This window comes from Candoia aspera, chromosome 8 (assembly GCF_035149785.1).
Source record: "Candoia aspera isolate rCanAsp1 chromosome 8, rCanAsp1.hap2, whole genome shotgun sequence".
NCBI classification, from domain to species: Eukaryota; Metazoa; Chordata; class Lepidosauria; order Squamata; family Boidae; genus Candoia; species Candoia aspera.
Window position 1 is genome coordinate 61,417,731 of NC_086160.1, and position 18,152 is coordinate 61,435,882.

Consider the following 18,152-nt stretch of genomic DNA (forward strand, 5'->3'; position numbering starts at 1 on the left):
AAACACTCACAATTTTAGGATGCATTAGAAAGAACCACAAGCCAAAAGCACTCTAACTTTTTCATGTCCTAACGGTTCCATAGGAAAACACTGTTTGCAAAAAATCCATCCATATCCAAGAATTTTTTTAATGATCAAGAAAAAGTTTGGACTATTGACTTTACCTTATGAATGCCTATTTGGGATTCTTGCACATTATTCTCAGACCCATTACTTCGGTTAATCATCTGCCACAACTTTGAATACATGTTGTTCTTCTCAAAAGGATTCATCCCTTTCACCCGTACATGTTCATAGACTGCAGAATCCAAAACGGTGCCATAAGGAATATCTGTCTGCCTGGAGAGGTCTTGAAGGGACCTTAGATATTGGGGAAGACAAAGAAACACAAGATATTTGATTCTACATTTCCAGGCTATTAGCAAGCAAAGGACAACATGTATGACAACAGTTCTTGAGGCATTTTTATTTTCTTTTTATATGATTTTTAAAAGTCAAAGCAAGGCTAGGAGACTTGCCTTTATATTTTAAGGCACAGGGGAAATACAGAGCTAGAGGGTATGGGTTGAAAAGATATTGGATTTTTCTTTTTTAAAAAAGAGAGACCTGCAATAATCAGGGCAGTTCAGCTTCTTTTAAAGAGCAACATAGCAAGAAAGGTTTGATATTATTTGTCTCATTTATATCCCATGTTTGAGATTTACAGAACATGCCATTCCCAAAGTGACTCAACACTACCTTTTTTTTAAAAAATGAAAATGGTAGTTGACAATTTAAAATCTAGCATCATCCTAAAGAAAACCAACAAAGCAAAAGAGCAAGGACTAAAATTGACTGGCTTCATTTATCTGTTAAAGTTATATGCCACCTTTCCATCAGACAGTCCTCTTGATGTCAGGCAATAACCAAAAAATAGGAGTCAAACCATTACCATCTATTTGATTTCACCCCTGGATATCAAAGTAAAGGCAGTACTCCTCTAGCACTGATAAATTACATCTCTACAAAGATTGTTTCTATCACAGGTACAGCAAACCTGGGTCATTTCCCATATTAAAATCCTAAAAGAGGTGAAGAAGCATCCAAAGCATCAATAAATGGCAAAACTGAACTTTATTATCTCTATAATCAGAACAGTTATTGGAGGAACATGTGAAAAATCAGCATACCACAGATACATAGGACTCTGCTTTCTGTGGGTCAAACCACTGATTCATATATTTCAGCTTTATCCAATAATGCATTTCTCCCTCCCTCCTTCATTTGCTGTCTATGACTGGAGACCCCCTTGTTAACAAGTTGGCAGCACACCCCTGGATACAACTGCAGTTGGCAGGAGCAGTCCTCCAAATCAGCTTTACTGCTGCTATTCTGCCAGCAAAAACAACAACAGCAATGATTTGATGCAGTGAAATACGAGAAACATTAGTGCATAACTAATGAAGGAAGAAGTCTTCAGTAATAAAAACAAATGGAGTAATGACAAAAACATGATTTTCTTGTGTTTCAAGTAGATGTAAACTTGTATCTCTAAGTGATCAAACAAGACAATAATCAATTCACTATCAAGAACTGAATAATTTGCATGTACTGCTTGGTTCTTTACTAAAGTGAACACAATCTATTTTCTGCTCATGCTACTGGTGGAGAGCAGATAAATTGCACTGCTGAAGGATTAGTACATTAAGTTTTAATATGGCATGGTCACTACAAGGTGATTTTGCTATGCTGAACTTAAATGATCCATGATTTATTTGTATCTGAGATTTTCATCTCTCACAGTGAATCTGCCCATGAAGTATCTGATGTCATATGCAATGGGGACCAGAGAAAATCAAACAGTAAAGTTGGCCTTAACATAGTCATCACTAGCTCCCACTGTAGAAGGGGCCATGGAAATAAAACAATACTGAGATAAGGGTCTTCTCATATGCTGATAGTGAGAACAATGGCAAATTTTGTCTTTCATGTAGTTAGACTGTATGGCCAAGGCAACTGAAGAGATGTAGGAGAATGACATCAGTTTCTGCCAATTTCTTCATTGCAAACACAATTTTCCAACAACCAAAATGATGCCAATATACATGGACATCACTAGAAAGAGCACAAAGACATCAAATTGACTATATTATTGGTAGGAGGATATGGAAGAGCTCAGTTGTAACAGCAAAGATGATCCCATGGGCTGAATATGGAACAGATCATATATTGCTAATGTGCAAGTTCCAAGTCAAGCTAAAGCTGAGGAACAATGCCAACTGGTTTCCACAATATACATATATTCACACAATTTTCAAGGAGAACATCAGGAATCACTTTGAAGCCTTGAATCGTATTGTTAGGGAACCAGGGGAACTGTAGAATGAACTCAAAGAATGAAAGTGAAAAGAGACTGCCAAAAACCAAGGAACAGCAGAAAGCAAACTTTATGTCAGAACAGATGGTGGGAATTACCAAGAGTAGAGAAGCCAAAGCCAAGGACAAAGATCTCAGGAAGAAACTTAACAAATAATTACAGAGAGTTGTTAGAAGAAGCAAGAAGCAGTATTATGATATCTATAAAGATATCTAAGATGGGATCAGGCATAGAAAAACAAGGAAAGCCAAGGGAAAGGGGGAAAAAAAATCACAAGTTAAATAGAAGGTACTACAAGTTGCAAAGGAAAGAGAAGGGTTGGGCTTACCAGATTTGAAACTATCTTTTGCTGCTTGCTGTTTAGTTTGGATGAAAGAGAGGGTGTCATTAAGAAATAGAAGGCTATTGGATTTAGAAAGCCATGATTTGAGATTTGGGTGGCATGGATATCTATGGTATGATAAAGCTAAGGTGAATGTAGACTTTAAAAATCATTCTGTTAGACAGGCTACTCTTAGAGTATGGAATAAACTCAGGTTTTGCCCAAAAACACCTTTATGATGTGCAAGAAGCATTTTATAGATGAGAAATGATAACTAAACATAAATGGTTAACCTACCGAGATGTACTAGAATTTTCTCAAGGGGATTATAAAATGAAATCAAGAGAAGATTTGATAACAGAAAGATATTCTTGTCAGTGGTTTTCTTATGTACAATTGTCAGAAAGGTTTAAAGTGGATAAAAGATTTTATAGTTTTGAATAAGGTAAGACTGAGTTTGAAGTAGAATTATGTACTAATGAGGAACACGTTACTCCTAAAATGTATAAACCTTTGCTGAAATATGAGACAGAAGAACAGCAAGTGAAAGAATGTATGATAAAAGGGGCTAAAATTTTTGGTTATAATGTACAAATGGATCAATGGGAGAATATGTGGTTGAAAGGATTGAAATTTACATTGTGTTCTAGCCTTAAAGATAATTTCTATAAAATGATGTACCATTGGTATTTGTCACCAGAGAAACTGTTTAGAATGTATAAAGGTATGTCAAATCTTTGCTGGAAATGTGAACAACATGAAGGGACATTTTATCTTGTTTGATGGACATGTAAAAAAGCTAAAAAAATTTGGATACAAATACATATATTAATTCAGAAGATCTTAAAGGTTAAAATACAACTGAAACCAGAGACCTTTGTTTTGGGACTAATGGTCAAGCAACTAGAAAAAAGTCATGGAACTTTGCTTTTATATATGACAACTGCAGCGAGACTATTATATGCTCAAAAGTGGAAAGATTTGACACTACCCACCATGGAGGAATGGTTGGTGAAGATACTGGGACTTGTGGAGATGACTACATTAACTTCTCTGATTAGAGAAAAAAACAGTATCTACATTTATGGCTAACTGGAAACCCCTTATGACTTTTTGCATGAAATGGAAAAAAATGCACTTATGACTTGTGGTTTTGATGATTAGAAAAAAACCTGGATAATAGAAAAAAGTGAGTCTTTTTTTTGTAATCATAGAGTAAGAGATAATATTGTAATTATACTTATATTTGCTGCAAAGGAAATTGGAAGCTTCTTTCTATTCCTTTCTATTCTTTCTTTCTGCACTTTTTCTTTTTTCTTTCTTTCTTTGCTTCTTCTACACTTCAGTGGTTTGTGCTAATTTTTATGTTCTTTGTAAAACTTAATAAAATTTATAAAAATAAAATCAAGGAGCCCAATGAAAACATGGGATTATAATTGAAAATAAAGAAGACTATGGGACATGGTAGAAAGAAAGATGATTGGCAAGTAGAGAAAGGTATAAAGAAGTATACCAAATTTAGGTGTGTGTGTGAGAGAGATAAACTAGTTTTAGCTATATTTTCTTTTCTTACCTTATTCCTTTTATTTACTTGACTTATACATTTCTTACTCCCTTGGATAACACAGAAATGGAATAGTGTGCTGTGTTTGTATGCATGTATGTACTGAAGTTAAAATAAAAATAAAATTCCTGTATTCTGGCATATACCCATCAATCCAAAATATATTGTGCAAAGGTATTTTATTTAAACCTTGAACTGAAATGTGTGGAGTGGGTCTTGTCACCCTAACCCCCCACCTCTTGCATGAACAGAAAGCAGGATATTACCCAAAGGGACTTTGATATTTCAGCCTCAAGCGGTGCATGAAACAGGTGAATTTTTCTTTTAATCTATCTTTTCATGAGCTCTATATTATTTATATACCCAAATAACAGAAAGGGAGCGTGCTGTGCTGAATATATTTTCATAGAAAGATTTCATTTTAATAAATAGGGACTTTCTGAAGCTTTTGTTCATTTGGGAGTCCTCTAGCTTCTTCATCTTATTCTCACAGCATTCTCTGCCAACCCCTACTGTTCCTCTTTCTCATCAGCATATGCACATTAGAGTTTTTATATATGGAGTTCTGAAATGCCACCAGCTTCAAATCGATTTTCAGACAGTCTCTGAAAGTCTGCAGATCTGACATATTTTCCTCTATTTACCCATCCTTATGGACCACTTAAGCATGCCTTTATTTTTTTTAATGACATTCATTAGACTTTCTGAAGGACTCCTGCAATCTAACAGCTAGGACCCATTAAGAACTTGCTGGCACAAATTAGCTTTATGCAAGTGCACAAATCTTGCTGATGACACTTAAGGGCGGATAAAAGGGCTGGGATGTTTAGAGTCTTTTGCAAAGCCAATGAAAAATTATGAAATGCACCCATAAGAGGTTGCAGAACATGAACCGCAATGTAGGAAACAGCATCTCCAATCTCCCAGATATGTTCAACTACAAATCCCATCTTGCTGGGAGGTTATATGGGTTGTAGTCCAATATTTCTGGAGGAAGTTCAGATTGGGGACAGCTGTTTTGCCACCATCTTCCATAGCCATCCAATCACTAACATTATAGAAGTATAGAAATTAAGGATTTTTTTCTAATCCAGCAATAGGTGAGCCACTCATTTCCTGCCCTTGTGGTGTTATATCCCATTTTAAGGCTCCTGTATAGTTCAACATAAACATAAATACTGACGTGTTGGGTTGGGCTGTGTCCAATAGCACTCCCTCACCTGCCTTTTAAAACTCACAGGCAGGACATTGTATGATAGTCATTGAACAGTCAATCTTCTCTGTAACCGTTCGTAACCAGGAAATCAGCTGCACTGCTTCTAAACATGTAAGCTTAGTTTGGCTCACCAAGGTAAATGTACATTTAGTATAATATCCTTTCCCTTAATTGGAGGGGAGGGGGAGGACTGTGTGGGTGCTCAACATTTTTATTTGCTTTTTTATTTTATTTTTTTATTTATTTATGGGTGCAGTTTTTCTATTGCCTCAGTTCTCAGACTCCAAGCAGTTTACAGATACTGAAACAGCAATAAAATAAAATTACCTTTATGAATGTCAGTACCAAACTAGTAATGATTAATACCAAATTTTAAAAAAATACAAATAGGCATAAATACATATAGGTACTGTATATGCAGCTGTGACTCTAGGATCTGTCTCCAAAGGCCTTCCAGAAAAGTCAAGTTGCTACCAGCTTTGGAAAGGCCATGAGGGTGGGGGCCGTTCTTGTCTCAGGGGGCAAGCTCTTTCACTGAGAATGCTCACTATCCAGCCCCCTCTTGCTACACCTCCTGGTAGGTGTGGACCCTCAGTAAGCATTTTCAAGTTGCCCAGGTTGGATGGGCAGAGACTATTAAGGACAGGCAGTCTTTTAGATACCCAGGCTCCAAGCCATATAGAGTTTTAAAAGTAGCAACCAGCACCTTGAATTTTACTTAGAAATATCCTGGCAGACAGCAGAGCTCCTGAAGCAGGAGTGCAACATGGCAGTGAGCAGGTAAGATGCTGCCTTCTAGACCAGCTGAAGTTTTCAAGTGGTCTTCAAAGGCAGTACTGTGTTAGATCAAATTATAAGGCATTTTAATTCAATAATATTTCTAATCTGCAGGGGTTGCAATAAAGACAATGGTCTACATGAGAATAATCCACAGGTTGCTGCTGCCCTAATTGAGAGACGGGGCTGATTTTGCAAGAATTCAGGACAATGTATTTCAGTTTATGTTCTGCTTCATTCTGAATTGACCTGTCAATCTACCAATGGAGCAGTTCTGCCCAGAACAGAAACCTAATTTCTAGGCCAATAGCAATGGATGGGCAGCTTTTGCTTTCTTTTAGAGAACTGCCTTTTTAAGAACACCAGCCATATCAACTTAATGGCCAGTTTGCTAAAGGCAAGAAGGAACTGCTAGAGGAAAATAATAGCCTAATAAAAAAACTACACTGAATTAGAACATTCCTTTGGATTTGGTTTATTTGTACATAAGCATTGTGGACACTGTAATAATTTGCTGAAACCAGAACTGATGTGTGTACCCAAAGCTTTCCCCAACCTTTCAAAAGTCTAGATAAATTGTGTTTATCTGTCCTCAAAAACCAGAATGTGCCCTGAAAAATGGAACTGTGTAAAAGCTTTACAGCCAAGTGATGAAAGATGCTGTAAAAATGTAAGCTATGGAAACTTTAATTTCAGGTTGCCACTCATTCTGTTATTAAGCTTCTGCATCTCCTGAAAATGGTCTTTCCAATATCAGATCACATATAGGAGCATTCTATAATTGCAAGAATAGTTGCTGTGCACTTAATGGTAATGGGATAGGAGACAGCTATTCCTCAGTCTATGGTTTCTAATGAGGATATCTTGCCAGTCTGACTCAGTTGCTTACAGAATTCATTGTGGCCACAAAATTCATCAAGGTAAGATCCAGCACAGCAACTTCCCTACATTTACTGCTGTTAGAATAATTGATAGGCATAACAGATTCTGGGAAACACCACTGAGTCAGGGTGATGGGAAAATATTTCTTCTCCATCTTAAAACTCCAGAGTTGTTCTTTCATAGCTTAAAAAGCAAACCAGAACAATGGTAGAGATGGGTTTCCTTCACACTGCTGTAATAGCAAATACATAGAAAATAGAATAAAAAAAGCAGAAGATTAATGCATATGATTCATCATAGAATGATGACACTACAAAGAAACCAACAGCATTTATGGCAAGAATCACAGCTAAATGTAAAACATATATTCTGCATGCAGAAAACTCCTGATTTTATTCATGACATTTTCAGGTATTACATGAAAAGAGAACTGCTTTCAGCCTGGGCAAAAATACCTGAATATGGACAAGGCATCATTCCATGACATTTTCAGTTCAATCAGATAATTTTGCTCCTTGAAATCCAGAATATTCAATAGACCAGCATAAGTATATTATGTTATAATGTGTTAGAAACTTGTATGCTGCCTTAGCCATGAAGTGGTAGCACAGATAGCACACAGAATAGGATTAAAACATCAAGGAAAAAAAGGACAAAATCCACAGCAAAATACATGCCATGCATTGGTTATGACTAACCCCAACCAACCACCATCAGGGAGTCCATTTCTACACTGTACCCTAGGGCATTTCAGGTTTCTATGGGTTTACAAAAGCCCAACAGGGTCAGGGTGATGTGGACCTCACAGGGAACACTGTTCCACAGGGCAAGTGCAGCTACCAAGGAGGCATGTCTCCTTGGACCTACAAGATGACACTGATTTACAGCTGGGACCAGCAGCACACCAAATGATCCTAATCTTATTGGGTGGGCAGAAACAACAGGAGAAAAATAGTTCAGTAGGTAACCTGGTCCTAAGCCATGATGAGCTATATAGGCAACAACCAATATCGTAAATGCTACCTGGAAGCTATCGGTACCAGTTCAACACACAGAGTAGTGGTGTTTCATGGGCAAAATGAGAAGTGCCCATAACTACTGGCTGCATTCTGGACCACTTTTAGATTTCTAGTGGTCTTCAAAGGTAGTGTCATGTAGAATGCTTTGCAACTGTCCAAAGGAGAGGTGGTTACGGAGTGAGTGATTGTGAGGAGGCATCCCAGTTCAGAAAGTGACGTAAACTGTGCACAGTATGGATGCCTCCTGGCTACAGCTGCCACCTGACTGGAAAATGTTAGTTCTTGCAAGTAATGGAGCAATTTAAGGATAACAGGAGAGAAGTGGGACATGCTCATGTGTAGCACTGTATTTATACAGCAGTATTGGCTATGAGGTGCCAAAAGGTAAGATGAGGATCAGATTTGGGTAGAGGAGTGTAGGAGACTGACTCCTTTTCTAATCTTGCTTATTGTTCCAAATGTAAGATTTTCTGAAGTAGAACACAGTTTTATTTTCAAAATATTATTGTAGAATTATAAAAAGGGATATAGATTTCCTTGAGCCAAATCCTTGGTGACAACATGGACATGTAGGGTTTGCTTTCCCCCCCGCCCTGTTTTTTTGGCAGTAGTGGTGGCGCTGCGGGTTAAACCGCTGAGCTGCTGAGCTTGTTGATTGGAAGGTTTGCGGTTTGAATCCACATGACGGGGTGAGCTCCCGTTGCTAGTCCCAGCTCCTGCCAACCTAGCAGTTCGAAAACATGCAAATGTGAGTAGATTAATAGGTACCACTTTGGTGGGCAGGTAACGGCGTTCCGTTTAGTCATGCTGGTCACATGACCATGGAGGAAGTGTCTACGGACAAACGCCAGCTCTTCGGCTTTGAAACGGAGATGAGCACCGCCCCCTAGAGTCGGACATGACTGGACTTAATATCAAGGGAAACCTGTACCTTTACCTTTATAGAGGAGGTTGGCACTGTCTTCTTCAATGACTTTTTTCCAACTTCCCAGTCTAGCCTGGAAGGTCCTGATGGTCTTACAATCAAGTACTACTCAGGTCCTGCCTTTCTTAGCTTTTCCAATATGAGCCAAGGTCACTAGATATGCCGTTGCGGTAATGCCATGCCCAGAAACCCAAGTAATCACTGTGAAACAAATTGTTTCTCATCCTTTGCTGAAGGCAGGGGATTTATGGAGCCATCCAGATGCCTTCACAGTTGTTCGTATAAAGGATATAAAGCATATATGTATTTGGGAAGCATTTATATTTTGGGATACACACACAGACACACAGACACACACATACTGTATATATACAGTATATACATATACCTTTACATATACCTTTACTGTATATATACAGTATATACATATACCTATACATCTACATATACATACATTGTGTGTGTGTGTGTGTAAATAAATAAATAAATAAATATCTGGCAATGGTGGGGAGTTCTTACAGCTGAGGTAGAATGAATTCTGCTGCTGCTGCTGATTTTCCTGATTTTTTTAATTGATCTATGGACAGTTTTTATATGTTTGTATATTGGATTTTAACTTGTTTTTATTGGATTGTTTTTACCTGTTATGAGTGGCCCAGAATCACTTAGATGAGATGGGCAGCAATACTACTACTACTACTACTACTACTACTAATAATAATAATAATAATATCAGGGTTAAGGTGGGTGGACTCAGTCACAGTGATGATGGGTCCACTGTTGGAAGACCTGAAAGACCAGGTAAGGGATGGATCATTATGTGGCACATAATATCTATCTATCTATCTATCTATCTATCTATCTATCTATCTATCTATCTATCTATCTATCTATCAAGAAAAGAACATGCCACTGGCAGGATCCACCAGGAACTTTGGGAAAAACTTCCCCCACAATGGTAAATATTGCTTCAGTCCCATTACTAATGATTTGTTTTTTTGGATCTATCCCCTTAGGGCATGAAAGACAGAATGCCTGGTTCTGATGAATAATAAAATAAATATTTTTTAATGTGCTGTGCTAAAAGGAACACTTTGAATATTCCAAGTTCTTGTGATCCTGATAGGTTAATTTTTGTCCCATACCTTCCATGGAAGTATGTGTGTGTAAAGGGAATAACTATCAACATGACTTAAATCTGTGGCATTGCAAGGTTTTATGGAACGGTGACACTTGGAATCTTAATGTAAAGGGGTCAAATGCCTCAGCTCCCCTTCATTTATTTCCATTTTCTTATTTCATATTTTAGGGATATTGCTTAAGCAACCATGATCTGAGCCTTGCAGTTGAAATGGCTCATAGGATTGGGATGCTGGGTTTTAGAAACTCAGGAGCATTTCATTTTAAAAAGAGCAATGAAACAACACAAACTAATTTTGCTCCTGACAATTTGTAACTGCACAACCCAGCTCTCATCATATGGCAAAGGCATTGTTCCACTTAAGATGAAACAATTCCCCCCAAAAGAAAGAGCACATTAAAGTGTATGTATTACAATTGCATATAGAAAACAACAACATGCCTGCAGAATGGAACAAGCTTGTCTTGTTACATGGAAACTGCACAGAGACAATTAGTCACTAAATAATAAGGATGAATGCCTAATTGCTTATTATAAAGCACATTTATTTATGACTCTAATTCATATAAAGCTTTGCCCAAGCAGTTTTGTTCTCCCTCCCTTTTCCTATAGTTCTATAGTTAAGAGGATTAATTCTAAATAGACTGAAGAGACACAGAGTACTGAAGAGGGCACAGGATATTCTGATACTTAATTACCACAATTGGAACCAGAATTTTGGTTGCTAAGTGAAGCGGTCATTAAGTAAATCTGACCTAATTTTATGACTTTTTTGTGGCGGTTGTTAAGTGAATCACCACTGGTGTTAAGTGAACCACATGATTGTTAAGTGAATCAGATGGCTCCCCATTGATTTTGCTTGCCAGAAGTTGACAGGGAAGGTATAAAATAGCGATCATGTGATCATGGGACACTGTGATGGTTATAAATGTGAACTGGTTGCCAAGCATCCAAATCGTGATCATGTGACCGTGGGGATGCTGCGATGGTTGTAAGTGTGAGTACCTGTTGTAAGTCAGTTTTTTCAGCACCATCATAAGTCTGAACCATCACTAAATGAATAGTTGATAAGTGAGGACTACCTGTATTCTTCAGTGATGACTTGTCAGAAAGTAATAATCACTTGGGTGGCTTACAAGTTTGGATGAATAAGGTTTTTAAAAAAATAATAGAAAGAACAGTGTTCATTCACCCTTTGGGAAAATAAGAAATTTATTGGAATTAAGTTTCAGTGATCTGAGCCAAAGATCACACTGTAAAAAGCCATTGTATGAATGTTCAAAAGCTTTCCAGAAATGATAAGTTCAATGTGAACTGTGGCACAAGAAAACAGAATGATTTTGTTTAGGAGTTGAATGGAGAGGAACCTGAATTATATGTGAAAAGGGAGTATGGTTATATCTAGGCCATCTTGGATGGTTATATTCTCTCTTGCTTGCAAGTTTACCAAGGTCTGCAAAGATTAATAATAAAGATGCGGGATATACTTTTCACAAAAAAGATATGATGGAGAAAATGCCCAAGTACTCCTTCTATATAGGGAATAACTGCAATTCCAGGGAACAAGTAATTCCTCCCCTGTCCCCTGGCAGAGACCTTGACAGTCCTTCAGGCAGTGGCTTCAGAATAAATAGAACTGCCCTTAGGAGAAGAAGATAGTTCTCTCCCACAGAGACAGTAAAGCAGTGGCAAAAAATAGTAAAACTGTGAGAGCCAGAAAACCTTCACCTCTCATCAGAGAAGGTGAGACCACCAGCCGTTCTGATAGTCTGTTTTCCTTTTCTTCTGTTATTAAAAGAGGGGCCTGAAGTAGAAAAATGAAAAAAACAAAACAAAAAGAATTCTAGTGTTGTTGGCCAACATTACTGTTGTTATCACTTTTAACCCACCACCATGTATCAGGGCTCTCTTTAGGACATCCCTTGAAATGTTGTACCTGAGAACATACTCCGGTGTTACCCCAGATTAACTTTGGAACTATTGAAATGATGGGTGCAGGCAGCCACCAGCAACACTTGCTGGCCAGACTTTGTGTGTGTGTGTGTGTGTGTGTGTGTTACACTGACTAGCCTTCTGCTTGGCTTGGATCTTGGCCAAAGAGGTTTTCCAACTCCTGGTTGCCTCTTACTCCCAATGCTTGTGCAAACTTACTGGATGGAGTTCTCAATGCGAGTGATGGTGAGAAAAGCCGCTAGATTTGCAGTGTAGGATGAGATGACGATCAAGGCAAACAGCCACCAGGCACCCATCATCATTCGAGTTGCCAGTGTGGTATAGGGAACTTCTCCTCCTGTTGAGCAAGAAAGGTAGAATGGTAAGAATTCTAATTGCAGAAGGAAATCCTCTTATTTTTAGGAACATGTTCATATAAAACAGCATCCTTCATATCAGTAAAAAAAACTTCTAGGAAATAACCTTGAGTTCTAGGCTGGAATCCATAACTGAGATCTATAAATGAAAGTCATCAAAAGAAAAAAAAGACACTATTCCATGATATCTAGTAAGAGGATCCTCTTAAATATATATCTGCTATTTATCAATAAACCTGGCTCAACATCTAAAATAAAGAGTGTAAATACCAGAAGCATTTCTATTCCTTTGCAATTTTTTTTGCTATTGATTTTAATTAAACTCTCTGGAAATGTAGATATTCTTCAAAAAGAGTTCTGGTATCAACACATCTATATGTAAACACACCATCTGAATTTTCTTTAGTCCATAAAGACACAAGCACAGTTGCTAAATGCTATAATGCACACACACATATACATACAACACACACTGGAGGGAGAGGGGGAGAAAGAGGGAGATATTAATTTATCTTCAGTCATTCAGATCCAAGGTTTTTTCCTTTTGTTGGTAAGATAATTGATTAAAATAAAATAAAATAAAATAAAATAAAATAAAATAAAATAAAATAAAATAAAATAAAATAAAATAAAATAGAAAACTTCAACCAATTGTTAAAGAAAGCAATCATCCAAATAATATCTATATAAAACTTCTATATGCACACAAAAATACATTTGTATTGATAAAAGTAAAAAAAAAAATCCTCCCTCCCTCCCTCCCTCTGTCACCTGTCATCATGGGTTTGTTCATTCAGCGAACATGAATAATTTGGTTGATAAATATAGAGAAAGAAAGAAGCTTATTCAAATAGTTTTGGTTTTGAGGACACAGCAGAAATACCAATAGAATAGATGGATGTGTCAGGATGAGGAATACATTTTCATTAACCCATTCTACAGTTGCACTATATGTTTTATCTTAGGAAAAAATATTACATATACTGAAATTAATATAAAAGCCATTCTGAAAGTCAGAAAAGTATCAGCCTGATAGACATGAATCTGAAATCTCTGACCAAAGATAGATGATACTGCATAAAACATTTTTTTTTTTCAGTTTTCTTCTCCTCTCCATCTCAGTTATATCTGAATCCAATATTCACGTCCAATGCTGGGTGTAAATCTAGACACAGAACAAATATTGACAGTAAACTGCATTAAAACACACACACACAAACACAGATAGACAGACAGACAGACACACACACCAAACTACTTAGAGTTTGCCTTTCACTTATTTTGAAGCTCTATCTAGGACAGTCAACTTCTTTCCCATTTAATACAATCCAGTGCTAAAGAAATGGTCAGAGAATGGGAGATAGGGCAAAAGGTCTCCTAAACAAACAAATATGCAGGGCATTAATCATATGTATTTTCCACCAACATTTTCCATTTTGTGTGTAAAACAGTAAGCAATTGCCTGTAGGATATGTGCCTGGTTGTGTATGCGAATCAGAGAGGTTTCAACTTACCTTATCCTGTTTGCAGCTTTTTTATTTTATTTATCCTAGTGATGGTGGTATAGGGGACAAACTCCAGCTCTTTGATTTTAATTCCCCATACACAATCGGATACAATTGAATGGATAAGAATACAAACAAACATATCCATGACTCACTCTTAAAAGTCTGGAAGTGGAAGTATTGCTAACCGTGAAAGGATGTGCCTGTGAAACACAGGGTTCTTTGTCTGCATCAATGTTAAATCAGTTACAGTATATTATTATTCTGATCCCATTAAGTACAGCCTTTATCACTTTCTTGATTATAACTATTTGATTAGGTGTGTGCATATTAAGAAAGAATTGCCTACTAAAAAAGTTAATAAAGACTGCCATGTCCACTGTGTTCTCCTACAGATGCAGAATTAATTATAAATGATGCATGTAAGTTTTGTCTTTAAAAACAAAACCTATTATTAAATAAGATAGGATCAACATTAGTCTCTTATGTATTTGGCATTTCTACCTACTTCTGAAAAACTTATTATTGTAAAAAAAAATCATAATCCCTTGCTTCTATCTACTGTAGATAGTTTAATCCACTATTAAGACTTCAGGAGGATGAAATGTCTAACTTCTAACTTACGTCAGAGCTGAACATTTTAAAAAAATGGTGTATTTTTATCTTACTCTTTTTTTTGTCTTGTAATTTTTTTTGAATCTTTCAATCAAAAAGCAAATTACATTTGAATTGTACTTTTTAGGTAGAGATACAGAATAAGCCCAATAGATCTGATTGCTCCTTTCACCATCCAGTGTCAATCTCCATAATTTGCTGTGAATTAAATTGAAAGGGGTAGACTGGTGAAGGGGAAACCTGCAATTTCTCAAGAACATTCACATTCTCATTTTTAAAGCTCTTGGATAAAAATTAAAAGCTGTTCCCCACATTTTTTAATTGAGACGAATTGGCAGGAGAAATAGAAGAACTGAAAGTCAATGTTAGGCTTTTTTATTCAAAAATGAAGCTCTCACATAAGAAAGGGAAGAGGAATGGGAAGGATGGGGGGGAGCTCAGAACTGGATCTTGCTGGATTGTTCTTCTGCCAGGGAATCTGTGTGCAGGTACAATGATTTTCAGTTTACTAACACCTTTGGGGATGATGTCACAGAGGTATCTCCTATTTTTCAAAAGGTGTCACAGAGGTATCTCCTATTTTTCAAAAGGAATCTTTTGTTTTTCCAAGAACTGAGATATTAATTCCACAAGAACTGAAACAGGTAATTGTTTCTGGGCTGGAAAGAGTGCTGCATTTTTAAACATCTTTTAAAAAATCTCCAGTGGCTCTGTAGGTGATGTCATGATGATATCATAGTAGGCAAAGTTAAAAATGGGGGGGGGGTCTTTTTTGAAGGGCTGAATGGGTTTTTTAAGAGATGTACAGCTGTTTTTCTCCTTTGAAGCACCCTCCTGAAAAAAGAAAGTTGTCAACATGAACTGGAGGTGCAGTAGTACCATATATGGCATATAGTATGCTCATCTTGCTCTTGAATACTTGAATGGATGTATTTATTATTTTGTAAAAGTATATCACTAGAATCTTGTGGCTACAGTCTTGTCCCAATGAACTCAGATGGGTTTATTTCTGAATCACTATGGGATTGTACTCTTTTTTTAAATGGTAAATTATCACATTACCCTAATGGGGCATTCCTGTGCATGGGGTATGAAATCCGAAGCACTGCTGAGTTTGCACAAAGAGGGAAACAATAAAGAAGTGTGTTCCTTACCATTTTTGGGGGGGTGGGGAGGACATTTTTTCTCCCATTAGTAGCAATTCTGGGACTTTCTGTAATAGAGTCCTAGACTTCAAGAAAAACACTCAGACCAATGAGAATACACATCTGTGTCAGACTTCTAGCTGAACATATGGAGGTTGAGGAGAATAAGACACAGAGCTGTACATTCAGTCTTTTCCTTATACACTTTGAAGCCCTCTAATAGTCTGCTGAACTGCTACACAAAACTATTTTTAAAAAAAAAATAATTTTATTAAATTTAAGAAAAAGATAAAAGATACAGAAAAACAAAAACAAAAAAAAACTACCAAAAAACCCTAAAGAAGTGTGAAAACACAAGAGAAAAATTTTAAATAGATTACAAAGAGAAGTGACTTCTGACTTTAAACCTCAAGGACATACAGCAATTTCCCATAATCAATCCCTTACTCTATATTAAACCAAAATCACATTATTTCTACAAGTCAACCATTTAACACATTATAAAAAACACTAAGTACCATTGCTCCCTCCCCTTATATTAAAAAGAAGAAAAAATATAAATTACCTAAATAATTCCCCCCCAAAATAACAATTACTTAATTATTCCTCAGAGAAAGTAGCTTCAGGGAAGTGGAAGTTCAGAATGGCAGATTCAATGTGCAGGAAAAATGCTAAAATTTTCCAAATTAGCACAAAAATAATAACAGGGAGACGATACCATATTCTCAACCTTCCTTAGTATTGGATGGAAAGCAGAATCCAAAGCTTAAAAAAAAATAAAAAAAATAATCACAGAAATAATGATAAGCGCCAAGAGAGATAGTTTCTCCTTAATGTAGAAAGCCTCTCTTAGGGTACAAATACTTGGGGGGGGGGGGAGATAAATTGGGTGCTTTAGAAATGGGGTGGCTGGACTTAATGTTCCTGTAAGGTTGCCTCGCGGCTTGGAAATAGTGACGTCCCAGCCTCCCGGCGAAGCCTTACCCATCAATCGCAAATGCTGTTTACGATTTCCTGGCTGCAACTCTCTGTCAGGAGGACAAATGGTTCAATTTTGAGTGTTTTCCTTGGTCCGGAAAAGCGCTCCTGGGCTTCAGGAGAGACCAGCCCGAGCCTGAAAAAACTGCTATGATGCCAGTTTTGCCCACAGAGCTCTCAGGGAAAGCTGTTCAGTTTGCCATGATCCCATTGGAAGTCCACAAAACTAAAAATTCAAGGGCATAATATACAGTACATGTGCATGAACACTAAGATAACATGCAGTAAGTATCTTGTTTGAACTTCCTTTGATGTATCTTTGTTTTTATATATAACAACTGGAGCAAAATTATGATATGCTCAGAAGTGGAAAGTTTGAATATTACAAACACCTGAGGGATGGTTGGTGGAATTTGAAGGGCTGGCTAAACTGACTTTCTTGATTAAAGAAAAGACAACATCTACATTTATGGCTGACTGGAAACACCTTATAGACCTTTTGCATGAAACATTAAAAAATGAGCTTTTGATTTGTGGTTTTGATGGTTAGAAAATATTAGATAACAGAAAAAGAGAGGTTTTTTGTAACTATAGAGTAAGAAATAAATTTGTAATCATGCTTGTGTTTGCTGCAAAGGAAATTGGAAGCTGCTTCTTTCTATTTCTTTTTATCTTTTCTTTCTACACTTTTGTCTTCATCTTTTCCCTTTTCTTTCTTTGTTTTCTTTATTCTGTATTAGTTTTTGTTAGTTTTAATCTTCTCTTTAAAACTTTATATATATATATATATATATATATATATATATATCTTTCTTCATTGTGTGATTAGCTATCTACATTTTTCTTTAACCAAATCCCTTTTGATTATACAACAGTGCAGCATGATTCTTGACGTGTATGTACATGTGACAGGTGTACATTTTTTTGTGGGGAGATTAATTACCCATTATTAAAAATTGGAATGTCACTGCAAGTCTCTATTTTTATCAATGAGACATACTGTAAGAGCAGAGATGGGCAATGGGTGAGCCACAATTTCATTTCACTTTTAACTGAAGAATGGTTACTGGTTTACATTTTTAAATTATAACTATGGCTGATACGTATTATATTATGGTTTTATAGTTATATTTTATATTGGTTTTATACTTTCACATTGTCCTTTCTAATTCACCTTGATAGCAGGGTTTGTCTTATTTATTTATCACTAAATTGGCCTGCCAGGAACCTTGAAGTATATGTAATATAGGTTTATGTAATGTAAACTATATAATAATGTTTATATTAAATTTTAATGCAAGCAATTTGTAATGTAATGAAGGATTTTATGTATGTTTACGAGGAAAAAATGCACACACACAGACATGTTTGGAACCTTATTGTATAGTAAATTTGGGG

The 18,152-nt window shown here is 36.5% G+C and overlaps 1 protein-coding gene across 2 annotated transcripts in view; it reads right to left on the minus strand.

Annotated features, from left to right (window-relative positions):
* The window catches only part of GRID2 (glutamate ionotropic receptor delta type subunit 2), a 984,963-nt gene that overhangs the window by 131,430 nt on the left and 835,381 nt on the right, over positions 1 to 18,152 (minus strand). For both annotated transcript variants that reach the window (XM_063310079.1, XM_063310080.1), the window contains 2 exons: positions 12,354 to 12,492; positions 165 to 360 (listed from right to left, as the gene is read on the minus strand). In XM_063310079.1, coding sequence (XP_063166149.1) covers positions 165 to 360; positions 12,354 to 12,492 — 335 coding nt within the window. The remainder of the gene's footprint in view (positions 1 to 164; positions 361 to 12,353; positions 12,493 to 18,152) is intronic.